We start from the raw sequence: 18562 nt of genomic DNA, 5'->3' as shown, positions 1-18562 counted from the left end.
ATTGCCAAATACCTGTAAATATATTTTTTTAATTTCATTCCCCCTTGCATAGAAAAAAACGACAGTAATTTGCTTTCCAATCCACAAAGTCAAAAAATCGACCAAGTGAACCAGGGATTTATTTTATTAATACCTTTGTTTTCTGAAATATTTCATCGGTTTTATTGATTTCATGTTCAAACTCTACTTCAGAAGCTAGTATTACAGTTTCTTCAATCTTTATTTGCTCACATTGCCTTCCTCATTTGCCGAATTATTAAGATCACTGTTGTTGCAAGTATCCCCTACGGAAGCGCCAACATTTGCTACATACAGGGCGGGGTCAATGACCTTGGGAATAGGCTTTATTTCGGTGCCAAGTTCCTTTTCAATCCGATGCAGGTCAAACCGATCTTCATAGGTTATCAGATTAATAGCGATACCTATAAAAAAAAAATCCAGAATTAGATTATTTTACTTGCTGAGAGCGGAATGGAACTTACCCAAGTGACCAAAACGTCCGGAGCGACCAATTCGATGCAAGTATGTCTCGGCCATTCGAGGAAAGTCAAAGTTGATGACAACATTGACGGCTTGTACGTCTATACCTCGGGTGAACAGATCGGAGCACACCAGATTCCTGCAGAGCCCTTGCCGGAAATCGTGGAACACTCGGTTTCTATGCGCCTGAGCCATTTTTGCATGAATATAGTAACAACAATACCCAAGTTCTGTTATTTTTTTAGCTAACAACTCAACACGTTGCGTGGAATTGCAGAATATAATAGACTGATTGATTTGCAACTTAGAAAACAATGTGTTCAAGCAATGTACTTTTTGGCGCTCTTGTACGAATGCATAGTACTGAGTGACTCCCTTAAGCGTTAGCTCCTCCATCAGGTTAATTTCGTATGGCTCGCGTATATGCTTCTCCATAAAATTCTTGACAGTCAGTGGAAATGTTGCAGAGAATAGCAAGATCTGTGGATCCTTTGGTAATTTTAAAATAACATGATCCAGCATGCCTTGAAAATCAAGCGATAAAAGTTTATCGGCCTCATCCAAAACTAATATCCTGCAATGGGACATATCAGCAACTTTCTTATCCATCAAATCTAATATTCGTCCAGGAGTCGCGATAATTAATTGTACTGTAAAAATTAAAATTAAATTTAAAATTACAAAATGTTATATTTTTTTGAATTGGCGAATTATGGCTATTAATATTTAAAATATTCAAGTTTTTACCTTTTTGATATATACGAAGAATGTCATCCTTTAGAATGGTGCCTCCTGTTGTGACCATCACGCGGATATCAAGATGCTTTGCCAATTCAATGCAGATCTGTGAAGTTTGTAACGCCAACTCTCGGGTGGGAACCATGACTAATGCTTGGATGTAGTCCTTAGTTGGGTCTATTTGTTCTAAAACTGGGATACAGTAGGCTCCTGTCTTTCCGGTACCGTTCTTGGCTCTAGCCAAGACATCCTTTCCACTTAAAGCTATAGGAATAGCAGCTTCTTGAATCGGCGAAGGGCGCTCCCAACCCTTCTCAAAAATACCCATAAGCAGTTCTCTTTTTAAGCAAAATTCCTCAAACTCATTTCCGCGAGTATCGGTCACATCCTAAAATAATTCATTGATTTTATTCATGATTTATCTCTTATATATTTTATTTTTGTAAATACATTTTTTACTGAACCGAGAAATATAAACTTACAGTGGTTTTGAAACGGTTATCCTTTGGCGGCAGCTTCAGCTTCGACTTCCAGCCCATGTCGTCGTCGCTTGTGTTTCCAGATATTTGAAGATCATTTATAATTCTAACAGACACATGGAGAGGTATAACGGTATAAATAACATGGCCAGGTGAACCCGAAATAGGTTATGGTAGATCCCCCGTTACATTAGTTTATAAATTAAGTTAAAAATACAGAAAATTACTACCAAAATTATTACAATAAAATAAATTTGTCTTTTCAAGTAAGACCTAACAATTTACTGTATGTAATTATGTTACATACTGCAAAAAACAAAAAAAAAGTAAACACATTTTGAATAAAATTATTTTTTGTATTTGTTTTAACAATGGAGCGAACAATTTACATATTTCAAACATTTTCCACGCGTAAGGTGCACATGAAGCTAGATATGTATGTACATTTACACGTATGTACATACATAGTTCTTACTTACATACGTACATAATTATATGTATGTACATATATATAGAAGAATATTTATTTAAAGTTACTGCGTTTAGTTAAAAAAGGGAATTATTTAAATTCACTAAAGAAAAAGCATGGGCATAGTTTTTTGATTATGAAAACCTGTTTAGAAAACAAAGAAATCGGCAATTTCTCCCAAAATTTGCGCTTGAAGTGTTTGGTTATCCGGCATTACTATGAAAACGGATACACCTGAGAATGTATCGGTTTCCTATATTTAATGCTAATTTCTCATTACTTTCGCATTAAATAAAATAAAATGCTTATATTAAACATATCTATGTATATACGAACCCTTTGCTTGTTAGATTGGTGCGCCCAGAAGATAGCTTTTCCGTCATCATTATATCCACAGAATATATAAATTAAATGTTTAAAAAATGTTCTATTTTTTCAATGTCGGCCGAATTTTTTTATATCCCTCTACTGCTTTCACGGCTTTATTTATATTGCTCACGTATTCAACTTTGCGGTTCGATAAAAAAATTGCATTAAGCTACAAAATAATCAAGTCGCCTTACAACATGCTATCAATAATACCAATTTCGCTTGACTCTGACAAATTTTTCACACAAGGTTGACATCTGCGCAGTTGTGTTCCATTTTCGTTAAAATTGAAATTCTGGAATGGAACACTTTTGACGAAATTATTTATTAAATTTATTTCTTTTTACAGAATATTATTTATACAACTCTTATAAAACCTTAGTATACTAATTCAATTTGTATTTGTTAATTTATTAATATTACCAACCAACCAACAAATCAAACACCCAGCTTTTATCTTTTTGTATATTATTATTATTTTTTTATTGCAATACATTTGTAGAACCAGGGGACATGACATTGACATTATTTTAGATATCTTATAGTAATATGAGTTTTATTCGTTCCAAGCAAAATAGAAATAAAAATCTAAAAGAAAGAAGAATTATACTGTTTGGTTTGGTCCAGCTGTTTGGCTCTCTCTTGATTATAGAGCATTGGCAAGAGATGCAATTCATAAACAGCTGTAACGAATTTTTTCAACTAGATTGTAAACCAGTGGTCGGCGCTCAATACATTAATATAATTTTAATGTATTAGTATTTGTAACGAATATCAGAAAGTAGGCTGAGAGCATGACGTTTCATACGTTTATACTGTGTGTGAGCGGCAGAGCTCGGGAAGAGAAGTTTCCTATGCCCCTGGAATAGGCCACTGCCGACCACTGATGTAAACCTTCTACTAAAACAGCTCAATCTAGATATATTTCGGAAACTACTAACAAGTAAAAATATAGATATACTTATACTTTATGAGTATATAAAAAAATGATTTCATCTTTACCCAGAATAGCCACTACGGGGACAAAAGTCGTAAAGAAGCTCTCCACTTTGCTTAATTTTCTGTAACTCAACCTTAATCTAACGTTTCAATCCATGGGGAGAGTTCATGGGGTTGCAATTAATTGATTGCGCTGACATCGCCCATCAGCACCAGAAAAGTTACCTACGAAAGGTAAACAAGAAACGTAACTTGTCGAAAAATATGTATTTCACACCCCCTAAAGTCCACCTCTTGGACTGACTTTAATAACCCAAGTAAACGTATTGCACACCTAAAACCATACACTTAGCCTTTTTAGACGAAGTTTTATATTTTATTGAGTATTTCAGAGTATTACGGGCGGGTGTAATAATTTTTTAAATTTTAATAAATTTAATATTTGAGGTTTTTTTTTTAAAGAAAGTATACAATACAATTAATTACTCCTTATTTGTACACTAATTATTTATTTTTACATATAGTGCGTATTTATTTAATTTCAAAGTGCTTTTTAATTTTATCAAAAAATACTTCAATTAAAAATGTGTATATTATATATTAAATGTTCAAATTGTTGATATGTTGAAAATGAAAACAAGAACAGACATGTTTATCTTTGTTATAAGATGAAGTGTACAAAGACATCAAATTTGTAGAAATAAATATATTTTAGGCAGATAAATATTTAGCCATTCCCTTCATTTGGCTGTCTGGATGTCGGGGGGCCCACAGCATGTTGAGTGTTTAACACTCCATGGGGTATAACTTATTTGTGTATTTGTATGTGGGTTTGCGAGTACGTGAACGCCAATTCATAATTGTATTTCTTATATACTTGAAATGGTGTGGGTGAAGACCAAATGTTTACCTATAAACATTCGCATTTGGTCGGGAAGGAATTGCGAAGCCTTCAGTTCAGTAAATCAGCCAACTGCAACGGTTCGAAGTTTCGTCTTGCCCGATAACGATTCAATGATAAGATATGAAAAGTCCGTTCTAAAGAAAGATACAAACGTAACACAAGCTCGTGAATTGGTCATTGAAAGTAAACACTCCGTCGTAAACAATGAACGCCGGACTAATATTAATTTGCCTGATTTTAAGTGGCATTTCAAAAGTGTTGGCCGTTCGTATATGCTGTAGCCCCAAATCCATATTATTCAAATACCGTGGCGCGGATAATTCGGATATCTATCAATGTACTTCCACCGAAGCTAATCTCAAAGAATTTCCGGATACGATAGAAGTGATTGGGGAAATGATAGCCCTGGAGGGCCTCGGTTTGGAGGCCCACCCAAATGACTCAGAATTAAAATTTCAGTTACCAAAGTGTACGAACTACAAGGTCTACAATATAACCGAACAAAGTGAAAGTTTATTGAATTTAAAAAATAATTCTTGTATTGGCCTGTTAAATAACAAGCAGCTTTTAAGTTTATCTTGTGATTTTGAAAAGAATGTGCCGCCTCAAAATGTCGGATTTGTATACAAGTGTTGCCCACTGGGATCTGTTTATGTTTCCGAAAATAATACATGCTTGATTGGAGAAACAGATTTTCTTGTTTATTCGCCTATCATTAATAGTCCAAAAGTGTTTTTTGATAACACCTTACAATGTTCGGACAATCACGCACTCGTGGAATACACGGTTTCCTCGAAAGATGTCAAGTTCAACAAGGATTCGTTGTTTTGGAAAGACGGATCAATTGTTTTGGAAAGAAACAAGTTTTGTTTGGATGCTATCTTTGAGCGGGAACCTTCATCAAAATCTACAATTAATTCCACACAAAAGTATCTGATACGAGCCTGCCAGTCAACGAAAATATGCCAAACCCTGCCTTGCATTCGAAGATGCTGTGGCGAAGGCGAAATCTATGCCAAAGCCAATTTTACAACCTACTGCAAACGCGATGAGACTGATAATAAATTCCAGGGATTTCAAAACCTTAACATAAACGCAAACTTTTCAAAACCGCGCGGTAAGTGAGCTCCATAACAAGTAAAGGGTATAAAAATAAACCGGCATTCCCTATAAATAGTAAAATAATGAAAAAAAAGTATTGAATCTTTCGTAATTTGTTTATATACGCCATTATTACGAATTAGGATTGGCGATTCGCTATTAATGAATAAAAATAATCCAGGAACATAGAAAAACACATTATACACGTTCGTTTGATTGGTTTCATTTGCTGGGATCACCTGTTTTACATTTACTTACGCTTGGAAATTTTTAAAAATACATATACAATTTTTTCGTGTCTATTTTTTTATGGGAAATGATCCAATATAGTCCAATAATATAATCCATTATGGAAGTTAACGATACCATAATATAATTTTCAATTGTTTTGAAGACCACCATGGTCGTTCTATAGCGAATTTCGTCATTTTTTGATTACTCATATTGGTCAGGTTAATTATCTTTTTAAAAGTTTCTTATCGTTCAACTCTTGCACTACCAATTACCCCTGTTTGCCTGGCCCATTAAACTTTATTGGGTTAGGTCAGTTAACTCTACTTCATATTATGGTTTAAAATATTATCAAAATATTAATTTTGTTCTTTTTTAGAGTTTGGAATACTTCATGGGCAAGATTGTCAGAAATTTCGTTTGGATCCAGACAATTTTCCAGACGACTCGCACACAATTAGCTCATCCAATGGATCCCTTATTATTCAGAATACCCGAAAATTATACACAAACGCCCAATACTGCTTGGAAAGAGTTAGATCTCATCAAAAGGTAAGATTCCTTTGTGTGTCAGATTTTAGAACTTATTGTTAGAGCTAAAGCGGTGTCTTCAAAAACTGATTTCTTGCTTTATGTACCCTATTATTAATTCTTGCCTCTTTTCAGAGCAGCTGTACACATTTTTGTGTTTTGATACAAAGGTAGTTGGCAGTGACCGCATTCGTTTCAAAATGTATCCGATTGGCCTCCTCATATCTTGTTGCTTTTATGCATTAACTCTAATTGTTTACATATCAATTGCCAAGTTGCGAAATCTTCCCGGAAAGATTCTTATTTGCCTGGTTAGTAGTCTATTTGCGGCGTATCTGGGAATTGCATTGGGACAGCTGAAGCCCACATCTAACGATGACGTCTGCTTTATTTCTGGTAAGTAACTGAAATGATTACATAACAATAAAGTACGAAAGCTATTTGAGTTGATGGTCAACGAAACAACATTTTTATGACATAAGTAATAGTTTCCCACTGGGAACTGTCGAAAAAGTTGCTCTTCACGACTGGAAAGAGAAATATGAAATCATAGATATATTATTTCACAGTTTGCTATGCACTAAGAGAAACTTTAATCTTTAAAATTGATAAAAAGTATTATATATTATAGGGTTTTTCGTGTATTTCTGTTTAATGGCTGCGTTTTCCTGGATGAATATAACTTCTTTCGATATATGGAAGACTTTTGGGTAAGTTTTATTAAAATGCAAGTTAAAATCTGGTATTTAAAAATTTAAATATTTCTTTCAGTTCAACCAAGATTAAAAGCTGCGAGAAAAGAGATCAAAGAAAACAATTTATTTGGTATTCCTGCTACGGTTGGGGACTTCCCACATTGTTAACTGCCATCACAATATCATTTACCAAGTCCAACATATTACCAGATGTGGTTAGACCTAATTTTGGGCACGGTCGTTGCTGGTTTACCTGTAAGTTTTCGAAAGAATATTAAGTTTAAATAGAATTTATTATCACTCTTTTTTGCAGATGATTCCTTTGGATCAGCTAGCTTGGTTTTTTTCTCAGGACCTGTTGGAATACTCTTTATTTTCAACCTAGTTCTTTTCGTTCTGACGCTTAAATATTGCAACAAAGTCAAAAATGAAATTTATAAAATGCAAAGCTTAAACAGCGACAAGCCCGTACTAAAAAGACGATTTTTCCAAGACAAGACCAGATTTGTTATGAATACAAAGTTATGCTTTGTCATGGGCATTACGTGGCTTCTAGAGATTGTGAGCATTCTATTTTACGATCATAAAAAAACATTTTTCTGGTCAATTAGCGATTCATTTAATGTGCTCCTTGGGATATTCGTCTTCTTTATATTTGTTTTCAAACGAAGAATTTGGAACGAAATTTTAATTAGACTAGGTGGGTTATTAGATCACAAATTATTTCTATCTAATGACGATTTTTATTAAATATTATAGGTATCCAGTCAGAGACTACCATCACATCAAACAGAAACCGTGTTGGCCTAACCAAATCCTATGCCCCGACTAGCACAGCATTGACAACGCTTAGATCGTCTCCAGGGATCAGCGATATTACCCGAAAACCCTCGTCGGGAGCAGAGAACGAAATTATGCTTTAGATATTACTTTTATCTTTTAACTAATTTTATTTATAGACCTTTACGAAAACTAGTCCTCAGTCTATTGATATTTTTTTAATTTAGCTGTGAACCGAAATATAAATTTAGTAAGGTATAACACCTTTTTTTTCACTTCCATATATCCATAAAGAAGCTAACACTAAGATGTCTACAGACGCTAAAATAAAACGTTGTTCTTCAATCGCTTTTAATTAAAACAAATCAGTTTTTTTTTTATCAAAATATTTATTTAAATGACACCCAAAACACTCGTATCGAAGTAACTCCGAATCGGTTTAAAAAAAATACATTAACTTTTTAAATTTTGTTGAATGCAGCAATGTCAACGCTTTGAACAAAGTCTTCCAGTTTCTCGATTTCCTCGGTCAACCAATCAATGGAAACTTTGTCATCTTCAACAACGCAGGAGATACTCAGCTTTTGGATACCAAAAGCAACTGGCACGAATTTGGAGGCTCCCCACAGCAATCCATCGAGGGTGATTTTACGAATTTCGGCCTCCATGACCTTCAGATCCGTCTCATCGTCCCACGGCTTAACGTCGAGGATAATGTTGGACTTGGCAATAAGGGCGGGCTTCTTGGACTTCTTGGCGTTGTAAGCGGCCAATCGTTCTTCCCTGACACGGGCAGCCTCTTCACCTTCGTCTTCACTTTCGGAGGCGAACAAGTCAACATCATCATCATCCTCAGCTTTCTCTTCTTTCTTGGCTGGCGCCTCTGGCTTCTTCACTTCTCCGTTGGTCAGTTTTAATTGCGACTCGACGGTGTCTAGGCGTTTCAGGACGGCGTTTAACAGTTGCCTCAGATCCTTGTTATCGCTCTCCAATTGAGACACTCGGCTGGCGAGCTGCGAGCTGGAGACATTGTCCAAAGAAACTCCATCAATCTGGAATATAAATTAAATATTGTTAGACGCATAAAATAAATAAAATAATTTGCGGATTTAAAATAATGATTCCTTGCTAATAGTACAAACAAATTTCGAACTAATAACATAATTTTGAGAGCCGGATAAAAAAAAAAATACAAAATACATAATGACGCACAATAATTACCTTCTCCAGTGAGTTTTGAATATGTTCCCTAGCCTTTGCAATTTCGCTTACTAAAGGGCTGTAGTGGCTTCGATCAGTTACCTTAAAAATAAGACAACACCGATGATTACTCGTGTAGACTAATACTTGATAATTTGAGAATTAACAATAACAATAGAAGCTTGAAAGATATATGTATGTAGGTAAGGTAATAGTTTGCCAATAAAATATTAAATAATTGAAGTTTGAATTGAGTTTCCTAAATCATTAAATTCATTCGATAAAAGGGCATTCTTAGAGGATGTTTGTTCTAAAGTTCTGTAAGGGTATACTGCATTCATTTCTCACCTAAAATTCCCTTAGTTAATCTGTTATTGTTCGCTCTATTATATAGATACTATATAAGCTTTTATATAAAAATGTTCCTATCAAAACTAAGAACATGTATTTATATTTCAAGTTCAATACGCTATTCACCTGTTACACACTTTTGTATGTACATACATTCATACATACATATGTAACAATGAACTATAAGATGCCGGGTTATAAATACAAGGCCCGTAGACATTCTTAAAGATAGTCTAAAATAATTTCTAATTTATATAACCACTTTGATAAAATGCCTACATGCACTTTTTGCAATTTAACGTACACATTTTTATTAAATATATATGTATATTCACAAAACTATATATTACTTATTTCTCATACGAGCCACGTGAATGGAATGTGCTTCTTATCTTATGTATTATATTTCTTGTTCGTTATTTACCTTCAGGGTGCCCTCATAGAAGCGCTTCTCAGCCAAATCATATCGGCTTTTGTCAGTCCAGAATTGGTCCAGTGCTTCTACCTTCATTTTGCCTTGTCTGTCGTTTAAACACGTTGCACAATTGAACGAGCGTTTACCCCTTACAAGATTTGCCTGTATATCGATATATTTACGAATTTTCTTTTGTTACCTATGGCGATTCAAGTGGAACGTTGAAATGGAATACTAAGCATACTTAGAACCAAATGGATCAATAATGAAAATAATAGCCTAGATATAGGGCTTATTACTTTTTAATTTTTTTCAAAGATTTTCAATACCTGCAAAAAAGTTAGATGATGTCGGCCATTATATATTTTTTTAAATTTAATATTTTAAATACTAAATTTTTGTTCTCTCCATTAAAATTCTCTCGAACACTCTTCCTTCTATTACTCTGGCTTGCGCTTTAAACAGATGTATAAGAAGAAGAAGATAAACGAAATGGATGGTGTCCGCTTCTGATGCTTTTTAATGTTAAGTTTCTACTTTATGAACAAAGTATAAGTAATTGACCAAATAATATTCTAGAAAATTCGAAATGTAAAGGTAGTTCTCACATTATAGTCAGAGAATATCATTATCGAAGCAATTTCAGTTGGGATTCAACGCCGACAAAACTATTACACTGCTTACACTATTTATCCTATAAAAATCTGTATCTGTATTACAAAATGTATCTAAAACAGCAGAACAACTTGTAAGCTACTGTACCGACGCCATTATTACTATAAGACAACAGAGAATATATATTCTTTATAGGATCGGAAATTATTTTATCATCCTTACTTTATATTCATATGTATCGTTATATGTATAACGTGTGAAGGTAATCAGATTAAGAAGATAATCTGATATAGTAATCTAGTCTGATATAGTAATTGAATACAAATCATGTACTCCGCTAATTAGTTGCGTTTTAATATTGGGTTTTGAGAATATGGTCAGATACAGAAAAGTTCGCCAACTTTATAGTGCCTATATATACTCATTTATTCCAAAGTAATTTTTTAGATTTCCATATAGATACATAAACAGTATGACCTTCTGTCATCCTGCTTCATTGATTTTTTAATATTAAGATTATATTACTGTACATCATTTTATCAAAGGACGTTTAAAGCGGTTCTTAAAATGAACAATTTTTTTTGGCAGAATGTTTTTCAAGAAAAAATTTGCTTAAAAGAACGCAAAAACAAATCCAACATACGCAACAATGGCATTAATATTTTCTGTTTCAATTCCACGTTCCATTTTCAAGATGAAAGATTTTTTTTCACAACCTCGGGCTTCAGTTGCCAGTTAGTTCCCTCTTCGACTATTCGATTGCAGCTACAACAAATTAATTTTTTACGAAGAAAGTGTTTTGTATTGTTACTATGTTATCAGTTTCGTGATTGTGGGTCTCCTTGTCTTGCGTTTCGTTTATCATTGCGAATTTTTGGTGCGTATTGATTAAAGTGTAAATGTGGTAACAGAGAGAAATCTCTTTATTTTCATATGTACATGCAAAGGCCATTGAACATTCCTAAGCATCGGGTTTTATGTCCTTCATAATAAATTGTGTATGCCAACATTGGTGTGGTGCAAGCAAATAAATTCATTCATTTGTCTCCAATACACCAATGCAATACAGGACTCGAAAGTAAAATTTTTGTTTAGTGTATGAATACACTCGCATAAATCAGGTGTGATATTTACATATACAACACCAAATGAAACAGTGACTGCCCGAAAAACATCTGACTATTGAGTCGTGTTATGGCTGTGTGTATGTATTTTATCCATAAGTGCGTCAGTGTGGGTTTTTTCGTGTGCTCATGTATGGATCGCAGAACTCAGGCAACAAAAATTGCAATTGAAAAGTTATTCTAGTTCCCTTAGTATACATATGTAGGTTTTTGAGTGTGAGTGTGTAGATATGTGTACATGTAGTGTGAAAGCCATTCGTGGTTTTTAGTCTGCATTAGAAAATAGAAGTTTATATTGTTTTCTATTAGCTACGTAAACTATCGTTCGTGTATTGGTGGGGCTTGGGAAAAAAACTACTTTCTAAGGACGGGCCCAGTTTTATTGGCTATACTTTTTAGGAAAGTGGACGGTGTTCATATCATATTCATTTCCTGAAATAGTGAGAGGCGTAGCCAACTTTGTTTAGTTCTAACGCAAGGTGGCAACGCCTGCTGCGTATTTCTTCGCGAACGGGGTCATCAAAGATTGGGGACAGAAGAAACTTGAACACTGAAGAAAGAAACGAAGAAATAGTATTTTTAATTAAAAGAAAAGCGTTAGCTTTACGTGAACTAGACGCAAAATGAGAAGAGCACTTGACGCAAAAAGCTTTTTAAGCTTACTGTACCTCCCAAAGTCCTTTGGCGCGTTAGTCTCATTGATATTTTCATTTGATGTATTCATCATACGAATGTATGTATGAACATAAGGGAGTGTGGCTGGTTTTGCGATGCATGAAGCCTCCGACGTTTCGGAGCATTTTCGCAGCATTGTTAACTGCGCAGGACGGCGTCGGAAGCAATTTTTTTTTGTAGCTTGCCGCTTGTATTAGGTTTCTGACGCAATCAGCTGTTCTCGCGTCAAACGCTGTGGGGAGCTGCTTTTAGGCTATACGATACCCCATACGAGATTAAGAGGTATATACATATCATCAAGCTTTATCTAAAATAACTATTTTATCTTAATTAATTTTGATTATAAGGGGTCAAGATAATCTACCTAATTGCCTTTAGGATGTTGAGGCCCGTGCAATTTTTAATCTTGGGCTTGCAATCGGTTTTTCCAAATAAATCTCTGAAAAACCCACCCTTGTACAAAACGTCGAATGTGAACATATGTATTTATACCTGGTACTTCTCATACTTTTGATTGCCAGTATCGTCTTAGTTCTTAAAAGTACACGTCATTGAAGATCGCCTGACGTGCAGGGGTTATCTGAAAGACGACCCAGAGAATTCTCTTTATTTTTGGGCCACGTGGCATAAACTTTTGTGTTAGGTTAAATTAGAAGGACCAAGCAAACATGTGGACATACAGATGTTCATACATATGTTCAATGTCCCACGTTTATACATCTTAACATCTATGTATATATACTATAGATTCTATACTTTCTAGTTCATTAAGCAAAACTTTTAACGATTTAAACACTTTAAAATTAAAAATAGTTGTATTTTATTGGGTCTTTCAGTGACAATGGATGAAAAAGATAAGGCTCAGCACAACATGATTTCCAACTTGCCACTCCTGTTCGCGAACGGATATCCAACGTCTCTAGAGAAGATAACGGAACCGCAACTAGAAAACTTTATTCCATTTATGGTGCAGTGCTCTTTAGGACATATAAACTTACCAAAGAAAGTTGATTGCAGCGAACCAGAGTGGTGGCCTGAAAATGCACCTTTCGAAATTCCACTAAAAAAGCCGAAATCATTCGTAGGGGTAAGCATTTTTATTCATTTGAAATTAATTTAGGGAGTGCCAGAGTCATAAAATATAATGCTAAAATAATTGCGTTTTCTTTATAGAACTGGATGGAAAAAATGAAAGAAATTGTGGTCATATGCTATCAATTTCACAAAAGCCTATTTTTATTAAGGTTTTGTAATGATTTAGCTGCATATGAGCATGCCAGTTTGAGATTCATAAATAATTATAACTCAACCACATCACTTTATGATAGGAGAAATAATAAATTGCTGGTCACATTTCGCAATGAAAATATGGTAAGTCAATTTTGAAGATTTGCAGAGTCATTTTGAGAAGATTTATTTAAACATAACTTCTGCTTGGTTTCAGTCATATGATAGGCAACAAAAAAGCAGAAAGTGCTTGTTGATGCAAAAAAATAACAATTCAATTAATGAAAATTTACAACATATGATGGTTGAGCCACCACCTTTCGACATTTATCTGTGTGACAATTGTGATGCGGAACTTTATTCAAAAGAAGCAATCCTGGTAAGTCAAATTCAAGTTATATTATGATTTGGAACTTAATGGGTTCTTTAATATTTTAGGAGCACGAAAATATTTGTTGTATGGAAGATGATGTTATACTATGTGATTCCCCAGAGCCAGAAAGCAAATGCGAGGGGAAAAATGAGGATAATGAACTGCGTAACGCCTTTCTTTTAAACTTTAGCCTGCAATCCAAATTTACTAATACAAGCACATCTAATGAGAAACAAAAAACATATTCATTAAGTGAAGAAACATCAACTGAAAAAAAATCAAGCAGAAGTAGGCGATTACCATCTCGAAGAAATCGGAATGTTCATTCATTTAATAGATGTTCATTTATACCGATATCATCACCTGCGGGTCAGCAATTGTTAAAATCTACAAAGCAAACCATATCTAAGGAATATGTTTCGGAAAGGCAGGAACGATTGGATCGGTTTTGTTACACGCCATTAGTTGATAAATCCAACACAAGGCAAAAAATATTCGATAGGAAACCGAACACTACCGTTCACTGCACATTTAAAAAATCGCATGAACACAATTTTCACATATATTCGTTTCCGCGTCGTCAGTTTGTGAAACGCAGAGACACTACTGAAAACTTTTTGTTTTTGAACTCGCCGCTGATCAAGCAATGCCGTCCAATTTCAGTCAGATTGAAAAAAATATCTGAGCAAATGATGGAAGATCCGAATCCCATTTCAAACTCAAAACTTAATATAAGACTAACGCGCCACAATTCGCTTAATTCCCATTGGAGGATTTCGCCCTCAAGCGAGGTTGTTGTTGATACAATTGACCTATGCTCCTCTGATGATGACGACCAACAGGAATCGGCAAATGGATCTTCTAAAGTACTGGCTTCCGATGCACTTACTATAATAAAACTCACACATAACAGAAAATCCAGTCGGCGATCGAACGAGCCAACTACTTGTGCTGCTGAATCAGACCCTGCAGGTGATACATCTGTTAAACCCCTGCAACAATCGTTATACATTTTTTCTAATTATAAGGCTAACTCGGTATTTAGCCGATGCAAAGTTGACTCAATATCAAATCATACATTGGTTAATTCAATGAATACATCGAATACCTTCCCCGACTCGCAAAGACTCAGAAAAGAATACAATCAGGAAAACTGCAATTTTTCTAAGAAATTGGTCACACTAACAGACTGGTATGCTCATTCAGCAAGCCCCGAAAAAAGTACAGCAAGTCAATCAACAGAGAGCAGTACGTTTGACACTCTGAGCGCTGTGCAGCCGTTCAACAGCACTGGGCGAATTATTTCCATTGATTTAACTACATAGACATTTTAAGTTAAGGATTGTTATTTTGCAAGAAAAAAATAAATTTAGAATTAAACTATTTAAATAAATAAGCGTTTTTTTAATACTTTTTATATATGATGACTTAATCTTTTATTAAATAAAACCTGAATTGTGCTATTTTATAAACTGGAATCTCCTGTAATTAAATAAGATAAGTATTTTAATCTAGGTTTGTACGACGTCTATTAAAGATAACCATCGGCAACCAACAATAAAAGGAAAGCCATTTTCATTTCGATTTTTATTTTATTAAAAAGTAATGCATTTGTTTAATGTCAAGGTGGTTTATGAGAATATTTTCAGGCGCCCAAGAGACGGCATCGCTTGAAAATTGATTTTTAACCCCCAACGAGACAGGTAGATGGTGGGTGATGGATGGGATTAAACGAAAAGTTTGTTTTTACCCAACTCGAAAATGTTATGGTTGATTTGCTTTTTGCTTCAAGGGAAGATAAAGAGATCGATTTATTCGGAAGCCTCTGTCACTTTAAAAGAATATATAATGGTGAATGAAAAGGGCGAAAAAAATCTATTCATGTTCTGTAAAATGTACTATTATTATTGTACTATACAATTTTCTATAATTGTGGGAGTTTGCTGTTGTTATAGCAGTGGTCGGCACAGAATACATCGATACAATATGAATGCATTAGTATTAGTTACGAAAGGCAGAATGTAGTCTGCGAGCATCAAGTTTCATACATTTTATACTGTGTGTGAGCAGTAGAGCTCGGGCAGAGAAATTTCCTATGCTCCTGGAATAGGCCCCTGCCGACCACTGTTATATAGTCAGCTTCTCAATTTTGTAAAAAAAAAAAAACATCAGCGGTGCGATGGGTAGTACTCTGACTCTTCCTCTTTATTTAATAGACAGTCTTGCAAGAGTTAATTATGACACGATTCATTTCAGAGTCAGTTGCGTTTATAAAAAATGGTTTAACAGCTGATTGCCAGTGGAAACGTTATATTTTTAATTACTAGTTATAACTTTTCGAAGTCGTCTTATTAAAAATTTAGGATTCCATAGTCCCACATACCTATATGTCTTTAAATAACAGAAATTTATTCTTAAATAGGAAAGTAAATCAAATACGTTAGGAAAATGCGTTTCCTTAAGCCTATGGTTCCATTCCACTGTTCCATAAAATTAAAAACACCATTGAATTCTCTTTGCCTTTAATGAAAAATACCTACAAAAAGCTTATAGATGTTTTTATCTACGTATTTTTATCGCAACGTAAACATTCAAAAATAAATAACTTAAAACTTAAAAGAACTTAAAAGACTTAACAAGAATGTCATAACTTAAAAGAACAAGACCTTTTATGATCATAATCAGCTGTTCCAGCTGAAACCCGCAAAGGTATACAGACTCACAAATAGCAAATTATGTACATAGTATATTCATACTTAAAAAAAAATTAATTAAATTTCACTAAAGAACAAATTAACGTTAGCAATAAATGCGAGATTATTTATTACACGTCAAATTATCGAAAAAACTGCATCAAACGATTAACATTTTATGTTTTGCACGATGCACCCTGTACAATTGCAAATCGCTTGCTTTCATATCTATGAATAAGTTTGGTATGTAAAGTCGTATACAAGAAATGGTGTTTGAAACCGAAACGATTTTACTGTTCCTCATGTTGTCGTCTGAAGAGATTTCCCTATTTGATAATTAATTGATGAGTGTGTAAGTTCAAACAGTGGTCAATAATCAAAACCGCGAGGTTTTCATGTGTGCCAAAGAAAAATAAATGAATGTATATTGTACGTACATATGTACACGAAATTTGCTCAAACATAAGACCAGTGGCAAATAAGTATTATTATTTGTCAACACGGTGATGAATGGGAACGCTTAAGTGCCCAGTGAACAGTGAAACAATTAAAAGAAATTAAATATTGATTAATCTATCGGCATAAGACCGCAGTTTCACGCGCTACATATGTATGTATGTACATACATAAGTATTCAAGCGTTCTGCAGGAACGTACATACATATGTACACATATATGTATGGTTTTCTTAATTACATATCTACTTATATATGGAGATGTACATATATATGGACAGCTGTGTGGTCAATGTAATTGTCCAAAATGACTTTAAAATTAAATGCTAATTTTGCGACTTAATTAAGGAAGAGTTTACATATTGTTCCAGTAGCTTCTCTTTTTTAAATGGAGCGTCTACACATGAAGGAACGAAATAAATAATTCAATGGCTTAATTTGCAAATAAATTGCCAGTTTTTTTTATAAAAATGTGTTAAATTTAGCTTTTATTTATACATATAGACATGGAAACTAGGAATATAGCATTCCAAACTTATCAATACAATTAATTAATTAAAAATGATTATACTTTGCATTTTCAGGTTTAAACTATAAACAGGACCCATATGCCTTTTACGACTTAAGTCATCAACATTATTTGCAATGAATGCAACGTTCCATTCATACAGAGATATACTTGCGGCACATCACCAAGACTCATCTAGTCCCGAAAATTTCGCCCCCATAGTAATTGATTATAGAAACTCTAACCACACAAAGGACGCTGTCGAGACCAATTCGAATATTTCTTCGTCTCAGCTATCGTTCATGGACGAATCTTCAAACGATTTCAATAATCAACAGTTAATTCATTCTAACTCTCTTATTAAAGTGTGTGGCGGTTGTGGAGGTAAGACTTTGCTATTTAAATTTAAAAATACATATTATATATTATATTTCTACTTTCGTTCCAGATAAAATAAGTGATAGATATCTTTTATACGCTTTAGACAGATATTGGCACAATGGATGCCTTAAATGTCACTGTTGTGGAGCAATGCTAGCGGAGGTTGGTTCCAGCTGTTTTACGAGGCGGGGTCTGATTCTTTGCAAAAAGGACTATTCTAGGTATGAAATCTATCTCAAAAAACGATTTAATATTGAACTAAACTAATGGCTGATTTCTCAACTTTATTTTTAGTATGTTCGGCTGCTCAGGCGTCTGTTCAGGATGTGGAGAAACAATTCCTCCAAGTGAACTGGTTGCTAAAGCACTTACTGGGATAAATAATATTGATTTACAAAATCAACAAAAACAAATAATCAATTGCGTATTTCATCTAAGGTGCTTTAGTTGTGCTAAGTGTGGATCAAGCCTGCGCCCTGGAGATAGGTACGTGCTAGCACTACATTTACATGCTTGCCCAGTTCTAACTATTTTTCATTATCTTTTAGATACACTATGTTAGGAGCAAGCTTAGTATGTGAGCAAGATTGGCACAAATTACTTAAGGGGCCCGCAAATTCGAATGGAACACTTGGTCAGAGGAAAGGAAAAGTGGGAAGACCCAGAAGATCAAAGGACTAATCAAATTTAATGTCATATAAAATATACATATATTTTAGAACATAGTTCATATTTTTAAATTACCTATAAAAATGTAATTAAATCATAATGTAAAACATATCAGTTATTTGGTCGATCGAAATTTAAAGATTCCTCCATAAATCTCTTC

General features: G+C 34.2%; 5 protein-coding genes across 9 annotated transcripts; 3 read left to right on the top strand and 2 right to left on the bottom strand.

Moving 5' to 3' along the window:
• Positions 1-68: 68 nt before the first annotated feature.
• On the bottom strand, positions 69-2733 carry me31B (ATP-dependent RNA helicase me31b). Its single transcript, XM_017239901.3, has 5 exons — positions 2503-2733; positions 1701-1803; positions 1228-1606; positions 483-1130; positions 69-422 (listed from the first exon to the last, which is right to left on the bottom strand). Exons 1-5 carry the CDS (start codon positions 2550-2552, stop codon positions 220-222), a joined length of 1383 nt encoding a protein of 460 aa, XP_017095390.1. The 5' UTR covers positions 2553-2733; the 3' UTR covers positions 69-219.
• Positions 2734-4371: 1638 nt separating this feature from the next.
• mthl15 (methuselah-like 15) lies at positions 4372-7882 on the top strand. 2 transcript variants are annotated; one of them, XM_017239926.3, is made up of 7 exons: positions 4449-5495; positions 6090-6262; positions 6382-6637; positions 6873-6951; positions 7013-7191; positions 7250-7636; positions 7696-7882. In XM_017239926.3, the coding sequence occupies exons 1-7, from the start codon at positions 4583-4585 to the stop codon at positions 7857-7859; spliced, it is 2151 nt and encodes a 716-aa protein (XP_017095415.2). In that variant the 5' UTR covers positions 4449-4582; the 3' UTR covers positions 7860-7882. The 2 variants fall into 2 exon arrangements, with proteins under 2 accessions (XP_070133733.1, XP_017095415.2); XM_070277632.1 differs by lacking the exons at positions 6873-6951; positions 7013-7191; positions 7250-7636; positions 7696-7882 and having other exon boundaries at positions 4372-5495; positions 6377-6556.
• Positions 7883-8085: 203 nt separating this feature from the next.
• Positions 8086-9894, bottom strand: eEF1delta (elongation factor 1-delta). Of its 2 annotated transcripts, XM_017239919.3 has the most exons (3): positions 9692-9893; positions 8938-9018; positions 8086-8768 (listed from the first exon to the last, which is right to left on the bottom strand). In XM_017239919.3, the coding sequence occupies exons 1-3, from the start codon at positions 9776-9778 to the stop codon at positions 8178-8180; spliced, it is 759 nt and encodes a 252-aa protein (XP_017095408.2). In that variant the 5' UTR covers positions 9779-9893; the 3' UTR covers positions 8086-8177. The 2 variants fall into 2 exon arrangements, with proteins under 2 accessions (XP_017095408.2, XP_017095409.2); XM_017239920.3 differs by lacking the exon at positions 8938-9018 and having other exon boundaries at positions 9692-9894.
• Positions 9895-11036: 1142 nt separating this feature from the next.
• ova (ovaries absent) lies at positions 11037-15168 on the top strand. 2 transcript variants are annotated; one of them, XM_070276742.1, is made up of 6 exons: positions 11037-11174; positions 12933-13183; positions 13270-13467; positions 13541-13702; positions 13762-14668; positions 14725-14863. In XM_070276742.1, exons 2-6 carry the CDS (start codon positions 12938-12940, stop codon positions 14727-14729), a joined length of 1518 nt encoding a protein of 505 aa, XP_070132843.1. In that variant the 5' UTR covers positions 11037-11174; positions 12933-12937; the 3' UTR covers positions 14730-14863. The 2 variants fall into 2 exon arrangements, with proteins under 2 accessions (XP_070132843.1, XP_017095889.2); XM_017240400.3 differs by having other exon boundaries at positions 13762-15168.
• A 1096-nt stretch (positions 15169-16264) lies between these two features.
• On the top strand, positions 16265-18513 carry LOC108124618 (LIM domain transcription factor LMO4.2). Of its 2 annotated transcripts, none has more exons than XM_070276745.1 (5): positions 16265-16405; positions 17429-17736; positions 17801-17954; positions 18028-18219; positions 18282-18513. In XM_070276745.1, exons 2-5 carry the CDS (start codon positions 17490-17492, stop codon positions 18412-18414), a joined length of 726 nt encoding a protein of 241 aa, XP_070132846.1. In that variant the 5' UTR covers positions 16265-16405; positions 17429-17489; the 3' UTR covers positions 18415-18513. The 2 variants fall into 2 exon arrangements, with proteins under 2 accessions (XP_070132846.1, XP_017095875.2); XM_017240386.3 differs by lacking the exon at positions 16265-16405 and adding an exon at positions 16571-16741.
• The last annotated feature ends 49 nt before the right edge of the window (positions 18514-18562 follow it).

Source organism: Drosophila bipectinata, chromosome 2L (genome assembly GCF_030179905.1).
Source record: "Drosophila bipectinata strain 14024-0381.07 chromosome 2L, DbipHiC1v2, whole genome shotgun sequence".
NCBI classification, from domain to species: Eukaryota; Metazoa; Arthropoda; class Insecta; order Diptera; family Drosophilidae; genus Drosophila; species Drosophila bipectinata.
This window is presented reverse-complemented; position numbering and strand designations above follow the sequence as displayed.